The following is an 11,918-nucleotide window of genomic DNA, read 5'->3' as shown; positions in this document are numbered from 1 at the left end:
CTTTCTCCGATTCCTGGCCCTAAAAATGTGTGTGTGTGTGTGTGTGTGTGTGTGTGTGCATTTCTGTGTCTATGTCTGAGTGCATGTACGTGTGCATGCGTGTGTACGTGTGTGTGTGTCAGCGTATGTCAGATGGCAGACAGAAAGCCGATGTGTTAAGATCTCTGCTAAACCTGACAGGTGGGGCTCAGAGTCACCACGACGATAAAATAATCAACTGCCACAGTTGATGTCATTTCCTGCCACAACAAAGATACAGCGTTTTATCCTCCCTCCCTAGAGAGACTCCCAAACACATCTGTGTGTGTATTGTGCGTGTCTGTTGTGGAATACAGTGTGTGGTGTTGTCCTGTTGGTCAGTTGGTTGTCCTGTGGCGTATTACGTCCGTAACCGTGGCAATGGCAATAGCAGCACAGATAGGGGTTCAGACCTTGGCAGCGGCCAACACGGAGGGTGACAGTGTGGGATTGGCCACCGTGGAAAACCATCACGACGGGGGTTGGCCGAGAGAGAGAGAGAGCTGGACAACCACAAAGAGCAGGAAAACAACAACAGACTGGATCCAGGAACACACGCAGAGCAGATAGAAAGACGGGGGAACCACCCAGCAGACGCTCCAATCCATCACACCACACCAGGACAAACACATCTCTGAAGATAGATAGTCAGAGCGAGAAGAGAGGGAGAAAGAGATGGAGAGACACAGGATAAGAGACTGAGGCATATTTAGAAAGAGGATAAGCGAGTGATAAAGTGTTGGGAAGTGGAATGTGATGTTGAAAGAGATAAAGGAGACAGACAAAGTTAACCATAAACCGACAATACAAACAACGATGTGAGAAAGACATTGAGAGCCAGTGAGAGAGCAGCAGAGAGAGAAAGCCAGCGATGTGCTGGCCAGCCAGGGACGGGAGGGGTGTTGTGGTGGTGATCAGTTCCACAGTGGGGCTCCAGAGCAGTTTGTCCCTCAGTTGGAAAGCTTAACACCAGCCTGCAGTCTCTGCCTGTGTCGCTGCCCGCCGTTCCCGCTGTACCAGCAGTAATCTGGCCACAGATGCCCCCATCTCTTTCCAGCATGCCTTGCATCGTGACCAGCTAGGCCAGCAGAGAGCCAGAGAGCCATGTGCAGGGCTTTGTCAGGACAACAACAGTACTTATATAATAATGCTGTTCACTTCCTCTCAGCCCCCCCCCCCCCCCCCCCGCCACCATAACACAGCAACAGCATCCCACAACAGTAGGGAGAGGCAGCTGAGATTGGATTGGAGTTCCAGTTATCAGGAAGTCAATTATGTGCCTCCTGTTTAAATAATGCCTCAAATGTGACACAGAAAGTCTAAGCATGTCTAACTGGTTTGTAGGGCTATATGAGAGACAATATTTGTGGTGAACATGAATGTATACAATGCTGATGGACAGAAAAACTCCCTCTCGTGTTGGTGGTTAGAGACACACATGTGTTGCACTGAATTACAGGTAGGTAGTAGTGCCGTAGGCAGTGTAATGTCAAGTAGAGAAAGTACACCAACAACAACACAGCTGGGATTGATTAAAAAAAAGGTTAGCCAGATGGCAACACTCTCCAAATACCAAAGCAGTATATGTCAACAGCGTTGGAACACGTCCACCCAGGCTGTTGTTCAGAAAGAGAAAACACAGGTGAGATTTAAACAGGTAAACAGAACGGAGCAGAGGGAGCATGTAGCTTGACCTCTTTCAAACAGGCCTGATTGACAGGGAAGACCGTATCACTCCCTCAAGGGAATAGGGTGAGGAAGGAAGAGGAGGAATGAAGAAGAGTAGGAGGAGAAAGACAGGAAGAGTGGACTCCCGGGGTTTCTCCGCCAAGCCAAACAACGGTACGGCGAGAGGCCATGGATTGTGCTTCCAGAAGGAAATTAATTTGGAGGTTCGGAGCGCGTGGGGATCGGGTGGGGGAATGGCAGCGCGTAGCATTTACTAATCAGCCCTGTTGGTAAACAGTAAGAGATTGACAGCCAAAGCTGGGGAAATATAATCGACTTGGCTTAAGGGCTCAAGCTTTTCACACGATACAATTTGCAGAGTGCAATGGTGTAAATCACATTTAAACCTCTCTCTCGCCTTCTCTCGTGTGTGTGTGCGTGTGTGTGACAGTACTGGGGGAGTCATGCAGGCAGGAGTGTCAATCTGAATGTGTGATGTGGTTTCCAGCCCAGGGCTTATGTAGAAACACAGAGTAAACCCAACCTCCTTGAATTGCCAGCGGCAACCTTTTAAAGTGCAGGGAATTGATTCACAATGCAAAAATAAAAAATTTACACTGTCACCAGGGTAAAACAGTGTAATATGTCTGCCTTCTGTTGACTGTGGCTTTGAAACCTCTACTACCTGGTGGTGGGTCCAGGTCTCCTCTGATATGGTTATCAACACTAGAAATTGAGTTTGGAAGCTTGCCAACAGGCTCATAAATGGAAAAAAGGATTATCTGAAAGCATAAAATGAACACATTGTCCTTTTATTCCCAATAACGTTTATTTAGTTATCATTCAAAAACAGAAGAAAAGAGTTTAGAAAAACCTATTATCATGAGATGTGACTTACACAGAGCTGTAATAGTGTAAAATCAACACACGCACACACACTCCCCACACACAGAAACACAATATATCATTTATTTCTTTACTATTTTCCCCCCAACTTACCCTTGTTTCTTTCTGACTGATATAAAATTCCGTCAGTGATGTCTCTCCTTCCATTCAGAGGAGACTGGTAGCAGTACTAGAATGAGCCAATAACTGACTGACCACCAGTTACTTCAAGAACACTAACAGGCAGCGGAGTAGTGTTGTGAATGACTGTGTTCCCTTTCAAACAAGCAGGCGGCTTAAGTGTACATCATTTAATCAACCAACCTGTTTTCTCTCATTGCCACGCAGCATATTTCATTACGGGGCTCTGAACTTAACAAAAGGGCAGATGTTGGAGGATGAATGACACCTTATTAATGAATTAAACATCATTCATTGAAGACCTCTTGTGGTCTGGGCCCTGACAATGGGTAATGGGCATACCTCTGATTGTTGATGTGTTGTAGCTTTCAATACATATCAACCATAATCATACTTCTGTGTTGCTCAGATGATGCAACGTCCTTACTCAAGATCACATATGGCATAATTGGCATTGTCTTACCCACTGTCTTCATCGGAACTTACCTTCTCACCTTTACCTGACCTTTATCTGACCTATTGATCACATATCAATTAAGGCCAGCAGTCCAAAACAGCTTTTGTCTGTCTCTTGTTGAATAAGCGTGTCTTTTAGTTTCCTCCAGCCTCATGCCTCCTCCAGATGTGTGTCTTTTGATGCTGGAGCCCTAGTCTGTGGGTCTGTGGATTAATCATCCTGGTCCTCAACACACTCATGCACACACACACGAACGAACGAACGCACGCCTGCATGCATACACACACACACACGCACACACACACACACGAGCACACCATTAACAAGGTCTATGTTGAGCTCAGAGAGAGACACCCATCAGACAGTAATACAAAGAGACGCGCTGATGCCATACTGATGCAAAGAATACTAACAGAGAGAGAGAGAGAGAGAGAGGCAGACAGACAGAGAGAGATAGAGAGAGACAAAGAGACAGAGAGAGAGAGAAAGAGAGAGACAGGGAGAAAGGGAGAGAGAAAGATATAGAGAGAGAGCCACAGAAAGAGAGGGAGAGACACAGAGAGACAGAGAAAGAGAGAGACACACAGAGACACACAGAGAGAGAGAGTCACAGAAAGAGAGAGAGAGCCACAGAAAGAGAGGGAGAGACAGAGACAGTGAAAAAGCAAGAGGGAGTAGACTAGCAGGAAGGGTGTGAATAGAGGGAGGGAAGGAAGGAGAGAGAAAGGGAGGGAGAGAGAGAATAGAGAGAGAGAGAGAGAATAGAGGGAGGGAGAGCGAGAGAGAATAGATGAGACAGAGAGGTAGATAGTGAGATCATGGGCTCCTGAGTTTTTCTGCACAAAGATAGAAGTAGAGTTGGATAAATGTAATTAGAGTTACATTTTTTAGCAAGGACATACAGAATACTTACCTCAACATCAAAACCTTAATTCCAAATCAAAATGCCATACCTTAAACCTTGATGGTTTTTTGGACAAAATTACCTGAATGGACTTTTACTACCAAGGATTATCAAGAAAAACTTTTACAAACCAAAACCCGCAGAAGAAACACAGCGGAACCCGGAAATACCCTCCAACACAACACTGATTCTGGGTTCTGACAGTAGGTAGGTTCTGTCTGAACCTACTTCTGAAGCCAACAAGTAAAAGACAATAATCTCTAGTTCATTTTGTTATATAAAGCATATTAAATAAGGCTACTAAGCTACCAAGCTGCTCGGACAGAACTGACCTGGCTGCAACTTTAGCACTGAAGTGTGAAGTGAGAGGTGTGAAAATTCTTGAGCCACCCAAATGCAGAGGCCTTTGAATCCCCCATGGCTTATTAAAAATAACACTTCACAGACTAAGTACAAAAAAAGCTCAAGGACAATCCAGAGACACTATTTGCTGACTGCTACAAAGAGGGGAACGTAAGAAACTTAATTTTCCACACAGACCATCCCCTGGCATGGCACAGTGCTACAAGAGCACACTACCCCTATATGAAGAGAGAGGGTATTGGCCCAGGGTGGAAACTCAGAATACTAGACATTGAGGAGATTGAGACAACCTCCGTCAATGTGTACAAGTCTGGGACAGTAATGGTGCATGGCATCCTCATGCAGGGCATCCTCATGCATCCTCATGCAGTTCCAGCAGGACTTTTACGGGATCAAAAAGAGAGCACAGCAGGAAAAGCTCTCTCTCACTGTGAGTCTGATCACACCTCTTCAAACTGTCCTGCAGACGAGGATAGTCACCCCCCCCCCCCCCCCCAGCACTGAACACACCCTGATCCCACAACTGCACTGCTCCTCCATCATTGAGAGGGATGAATTCACAGAGCTGGAGAGAGACATGGTGGAGCTCAGAGAGATAGTCCACACAATCCAGACAGAACAAACCCACAAAACAGACCAGCGCAACAGCACCCCACCAACAAGACCCGGAGGGCAGAAGGTGGAGATGGACGGCTGTCTGGGAGAGCTGGCTGCTCTCGACTGAGGTGAGAGAACTTAAAGAGGCACACATGGCTCTGAAGGAGGAGGTGACAAAGCTGAAGTGTGACAGAGAGCAGGACACTCCCCCAGAGAAGCCAGCAGAACATTCCGCCGCAGACCCGGACCACAACCTCAACACCATAATGGGACAGACAACACAGGACTCACCAACCTAACAGACCCCCTCCTGACAGCCCCCCTGTCAGCTCCCCTGATAGCCCTCTTGACAACCCCCACACATCCACTGAGGACACACAAAGCCAGAGATTCTGCTCCTCATTGACTCAAATGGCAAATACATTGAAGAGGATACACCTTTTCCCAAACAGGCATGCCCTAGAGCTGTTGTCAGGGACAGAATAGGGTCCCCATCATAATTCACACTGGCATAAATGACCTGAGGGCCCAGCTGGAAAGGATAGCCACAGCAATCAAAGGAGTTATTGAAAAAGCTTCTTCCACTTTCCCCAAAGCAGGGTGGTTATTTTCACTTGCTTTGGCAAGAGAGAGAAAGAGATTGAGAGAGAGGGGGGTGAGGGAGCGAGAGGGTAGAGAAAGAGAGAAGGCAATGTCTTGAAATGGATGTCAAGGTCTTCTAACAAAGTGTATCATTGGATGATATAAAGAGAAGCGTAAACACTGTAGCCCATGACAGGGTTTCCGTAATGCTTTGTACATACTTGATGAATGTCCAGGGTGGGACGTCCTTTTTTAGCTTTTCGTTAGTCAAACCTGCTTGCGTCTTTATTAACACACGTTTTGTTCTGTGCATACCGTTGCTCTCGCTACCTTTAGGCCGGTAGTTCTTGACCTCTGCGTCAGTAGGCAAAGGGGAGCCTACTGCTCAGTAATACACTCTGTATCTTTTTGCATGGCTGAGCCCTGTACTTGATGGAGAGGTAATATTTTTTATTTATGTTTATGTTCCTTGGCACCTGGATAATCGTACATTAGGAATCATTACACTCAAACAGGCCCTCTTTGTACTCTGAGCAGGTGCCTGCGTCACGACTGAGTGCCTTCTGAGTTAACACAGTCAGAGTGATGTGGTAGAGGGAAGAAACACAATGCCCTGCTGGACCGCTCTGGCCCCGCACGCTGAGGTCGCCTTAGGCACAGCAGAGAGAGAGAGAAAGAAAGAGAGAGACAGAGAGAGAGAGTGCTCGTTAGAGGGAGTTTGTTCATCTTTGTGTGCTTATAATACGTGACTGTGCGTGTGTGTGTAAAATATCCTGCAAATATGACTGTGTGCATCTCTCTCCTGACTCCTGCATGGCTTGGAATGACACCTTTAAGCTGTGCAGTATCTTGAGATGAACTTTCTTTATGAACAGACGGGGTGATATTCCATATTCCGGTGGTCCTGGAACAGAGTGGATCTTAGAGAGAGAGCTTTGTTTCCCACTGATTGCTTAATTGATTTCTTTGAATGCTACTGTATAATTGATGGGTGCGTTGGACTGGTTGACTGGCTCAATTGTGTCCTGCTGTAAATAATTGGCTGATTGAGAGGCTATGGGATGGAACAGTCACTTCAGATATACTCACACACCTCTTCCTTCCCTCTCAGCCAGGTGGATCTCGTCCAAAGTTATCGAAAGCCGCCAAACACACGGAGTGTTGAACGCTGCAAAACGCTCAAGGACATTAAGTGTTACGGTTTATTTTCACCCTCTCGAAAATTCACAACCATACATGAATGTAAGATTTACAGAAAGGGATATCTACTCAGAGATTTAGAAACAGACATTGCACAGCACTTCAATGTGTGCCCTCAATCAATAGCAGTGTATCATGAGAAAACTAGAAATAACCAGGAATAACTGGAAATAACAAGGATAAACACAAACAAAAGAACCCATCCTTTTTGCCCATGGGAAGCCACGGAAATATTCAAATGAACTGCGGAATTCTGTCCCCCACAGGACGACATGTCCCGACGTTGCCAACATCTGACTGGGAACAGGAAATTAAATTCCTTCTGACACAAAGCAGCTGAGCTGGAATGGTCACATCCACTTGACTTCTGACCTTTATCAATATTACAGGCAGGGTATGCCAACCATGCCAGTGGGGCATCTGCTGCTGGGTACTATTTTCTCCCTGATTCGGCTTCATCAACAACACAGTCTGTTCAGTTCCCTTCCCACCAGCCCCAGCACCAGCAGTCATGACTTCATCCCACTGTACAGGTGGACGCACAGAATGAGATATTATTGTGTTTTTTTCAGTTCTATTCCCCTCTCTCTCCCACACCTTTGTCTCTTTGTCTCCCTCTCTCCCTCCTCACTCCTCCCCTCCCTGTCAGTGGTAGAAGTAAAAACACTTCCCAGTGACACGTCCCTGGTGATGTCGGGGCATAACACAGGGAGGGAGAGAAAGAGTTTCACCTTTAGAGTAGTGAAAGCCAGACGCAAGCCTGTGGAGCAGCCTCATTTGAATGTTGTGGACAGATGGAATTTCTCTCCTTTTTTCTCTTTTCTCTCTTTCTTCCCGTTCTGTCATTTATTCATTTGTTCAGTGCCCAGGGGGCAAAGTGTTGGCTCGGGACAAAAAGGAGATAATACAGTTTTTTTCCCCTCACAAATTAATTTTAGATAAAGGTTTTTTAAAAGTATCTGGGCATCAACAAGCTACAGTTAGTCAGACTTTCTCCTTTAGGACATTTGAATGCAATGTCCATACTCGGATGAAGGCAGCTAATCTAGATCGAAGCTCTGATTGAGAGCACGATCGTCAATCAGCCATTGTTAGAGGCCAGGTGCCTCTGCTCTGCTCCGCACTGCCCTGACCTGCGCTAGCTTCAGGAGTAAATAGTTTATCCTAATTTCAGACTCCATTTAAAGTAGTGAGTATTTTTCATCACACTCTCAGCCTGATAATTGCTTTTAAAGGACTCAATTATTTATGGACCATTAATTACGAATCCTTGCGAAAGTTTGCTGAGTCAATTTCCCCAGACAAGGCTGCGGTATGGATATTATGTGCTGCATATTTCACTCAGATAAACCAAATGTGAGTCCCCTCTATCGTGACCCTGTGGCTTTATGGGAGCATGAGCTGGTTTTCTAATGGTTGTTTTGTCTGGTTAAACAGCACTTTAAAAAAACGGTATTTAATAATCTAACATGAATATATGAATGAATATATGCTAAACAGCATATTTTTGTTTCTGTTGATCTTATGGTGTATAGTCATTTATACAGCCTGTCTAAATATCTTTGTGGGTAAAACACTTAGGATAACCATAACAAGACGTAGTTTATCCACTTAGTGAGAGAATATTCCCAACCTACACCACATCAAATACTTTAGCTATGCTACTGCTTGCATTCCCTTCCACCTGATACTCCAGCTTGTGATCTTCTTCCCATGACATCGATGACATATTATGTGGTGTATTTAACCTATCAGAGTTCCCGCAGCAGCAGCAGTCACAGCACAGGAGGGGCCCCCAGCACAGCATCTCTCACACAGCAGGATGTGCTTGGTGGGTTGTGTTTTAAGATAGGAGACGCGCGGCGCAGCACGGCGAGGGGCTGTTTCAACCACAACAGAGGTTTGATGCAGAAGCTAGACGGTTGGCGGTGGGACTCAAAGCCATAAGCTGTGTGGAACATGGTTTAATCTAATCATTCATTATGGTCTGGTCCTGGATCAGAGGCTGTCACTGTCACACTCATCCCCTTAACCCCCAGTCTAATTCCACACTCCATGCAGAGCTGTCCCCAGATCATAGGCTATGCTAATTCACCCAGGGCCCTGCTCTGGAGCCTGAGCCTCATGCTAAAACTCCTGAGATAAATACAATATCAGATAGACAGTGAGAAGACGTGGGGTGGGAATGGGCTGTACATGCTACAGTGGTATATCTGACGAGATGCTACACATGAAGACTCAATAAGGATTGATGATGTAAAAGTAGGTCACTATCAGAGGAGATACAGTAACAACAGCCTCAGTAACAACAGCCTCAGTAACAACAGCCTCAGTAATAACAGCCTCAGTAACAACAGTCTCAGTAACAACAGCCTCAGTAACAACAGCCTCAGTAATAACAGCCTCAGTAACAACAGCCTCAGTAACAACAGCCTCAGTAATAACAGCCTCAGTAACAACAGCCTCAGTAACAACAGCCTCAGTAACAACAGCCTCAGTAACAACAGCCTCAGTAACAACAGCCTCAGTAACAACAGCCTCAGTAACAACAGCCTCAGTAACAACAGCCTCAGTAATAACAGCCTCAGTAACAACAGTCTCAGTAACAACAGCCTCAGTAACAACAGCCTCAGTAACAACAGCCTCAGTAACAACAGCCTCAGTAACAACAGCCTCAGGAACAACAGCCTCAGTAACAACAGCCTCAGTAACAACAGCCTCAGTAACAACAGCCTCAGTAACAACAGCCTCAGTAACAGCAGTCTCAGTAACAACAGCCTCAGTAACAACAGCCTCAGTAACAACAGCCTCAGTAACAACAGCCTCAGTAACAACAGCCTCAGTAACAACAGCCTCAGTAACAACAGCCTCAGTAACAACAGTCTCAGTAACAACAGCCTCAGTAACAACAGCCTCAGTAACAACAGCCTCAGTAACAACAGCCTCAGTAACAACAGCCTCAGTAACAACAGCCTCAGTAATAACAGCCTCAGTAACAACAGCCTCAGTAACAACAGCCTCAGTAACAATAGCCTCAGTAACAACAGCCTCAGTAACAACAGCCTCAGTAACAACAGCCTCAGTAACAACAGCCTCAGTAACAACAGCCTCAGTAATAACAGCCTCAGTAACAACAGCCTCAGTAACAACAGCCTCAGTAACAACAGTCTCAGTAACAACAGCCTCAGTAACAACAGCCTCAGTAATAACAGCCTCAGTAACAACAGCCTCAGTAATAACAGCCTCAGTAACAACAGCCTCAGTAACAACAGCCTCAGTAACAACAGCCTCAGTAACAACAGCCTCAGTAATAACAGCCTCAGTAACAACAGCCTCAGTAATAACAGCCTCAGTAACAACAGTCTCAGTAACAACAGCCTCAGTAACAACAGTCTCAGTAACAACAGCCTCAGTAACAACAGCCTCAGTAACAACAGCCTCAGTAACAACAGCCTCAGTAATAACAGCCTCAGTAACAACAGCCTCAGTAACAACAGCCTCAGTAACAACAGTCTCAGTAACAACAGCCTCAGTAACAACAGCCTCAGTAATAACAGCCTCAGTAACAACAGCCTCAGTAACAACAGCCTCAGTAACAACAGTCTCAGTAACAACAGCCTCAGTAACAACAGCCTCAGTAACAACAGCCTCAGTAACAACAGCCTCAGTAATAACAGCCTCAGTAACAACAGTCTCAGTAACAACAGCCTCAGTAACAACAGCCTCAGTAACAACAGCCTCAGTAACAACAGCCTCAGTAACAACAGCCTCAGTAACAACAGCCTCAGTAACAACAGCCTCAGTAACAACAGCCTCAGTAATAACAGCCTCAGTAACAACAGCCTCAGTAATAACAGCCTCAGTAACAACAGCCTCAGTAACAACAGCCTCAGTAACAACAGCCTCAGTAACAACAGCCTCAGTAACAACAGCCTCAGTAACAACAGCCTCAGTAACAACAGCCTCAGTAACAACAGCCTCAGTAATAACAGCCTCAGTAACAACAGCCTCAGTAACAACAGCCTCAGTAACAACAGCCTCAGTAACAACAGTCTCAGTAACAACAGCCTCAGTAACAACAGCCTCAGTAACAACAGTCTCAGTAACAACAGCCTCAGTAACAACAGCCTCAGTAACAACAGCCTCAGTAACAACAACCGCAGTAACAACAGCTGTTGACTGCTAGAGAGCTGCGTGCTACTACTGTATATTGTATATAACTAATTAGTACAATACACTATTATACTGAGCTTGGCAGAGAATCTCCACACGTTGACAATAATTGTCTCATCTACCCCGACACACACACTCAAGCATGTACAGCAGAGGAGGCTGGTGGGAGGAGCGATAGGAGGACAGTCTCATTGTAATGGCTGGAAAGGAATAAATGGAACGGAGTCAAACATGTGGTTTCCATATGTTTGATATGTTTTATAATGTTCCATTTATTCCTTTCCAGCCATTACAATGAGACTGTCCTCCTATCGCTTCTCCCACCAGCCTCCTCTGCTGTACATGCTTGAGTGTGTGTGTCGGGGTAGATGAGACAATTATTGTCAACGTGTGGAGATTCTCTGCCAAGCTCAGTATAATAGTGTATTGTACTAATTAGTTATATACAGTATACAGTAGTAGCACGCAGCTACAGATAGGCCTGTGCATCTGTTGTTCTGTCTCTCACTCCTCTGCCCCAGCTCTCACAGGTAGATAGAGTTTTCAAGCCTCCCTCCACCAGTCTGGCTCTTCTTCCTTCTCTCCCTTACCACGTGATCCTGATGATAATCTTGTTCTACAAAACATTTATTGTGCATCTGGTTGAGAAAACAGCCAATTAGGATCCCTCACTTCCTCTCTCTCCACTCTGCTCCAATCAATCCTGGGCACTGAACCGCATGCCATGCCATATGGTGCCAGGCAGCCCTACCGCACTACGCTACCGAGGCGTGCCGTATTACTCAGACCGGACGTGGGCACAGCGGTACTCAGGAAACGGCAAAATGCCCGTCACCCGCCACTTCATGTCTCCGCCACTGGCTCAGTCATCCAGACAGACGACAACGAAAGGCCTTTCTTAACGCTTAAGCAACTCGTCTAGCTTGGTAT

General features: G+C 45.8%; 1 protein-coding gene across 1 annotated transcript; it reads left to right on the top strand.

Annotated features, from left to right (window-relative positions):
• The first annotated feature begins 399 nt into the window (after nucleotides 1-399).
• LOC139572645 (GATA zinc finger domain-containing protein 14-like) lies at nucleotides 400-10,994 on the top strand. Its single transcript, XM_071395326.1, has 2 exons — nucleotides 400-499; nucleotides 9,082-10,994. Exons 1-2 carry the CDS (start codon nucleotides 400-402, stop codon nucleotides 10,992-10,994), a joined length of 2,013 nt encoding a protein of 670 aa, XP_071251427.1.
• Nucleotides 10,995-11,918: the final 924 nt, after the last annotated feature.

Source organism: Salvelinus alpinus, chromosome 4 (genome assembly GCF_045679555.1).
Source record: "Salvelinus alpinus chromosome 4, SLU_Salpinus.1, whole genome shotgun sequence".
NCBI lineage: Eukaryota > Metazoa > Chordata > Actinopteri > Salmoniformes > Salmonidae > Salvelinus > Salvelinus alpinus.
Note: the sequence above shows the minus strand (reverse complement) of the source record. Positions and strands in the feature narration are given on the sequence as shown.

Coding starts and splice junctions, on each gene's coding strand:
- LOC139572645 (XM_071395326.1), top strand. CDS start 400: ATGGCAATAGCAGCACAGATAGGGGTTCAGACCTTGGCAGCGGCCAAC. Junction 500..9,081: donor GGAAAACCATCACGACGGGG/GTTGGCCGAGAG, acceptor ATGTAAAAGTAG/GTCACTATCAGAGGAGATAC.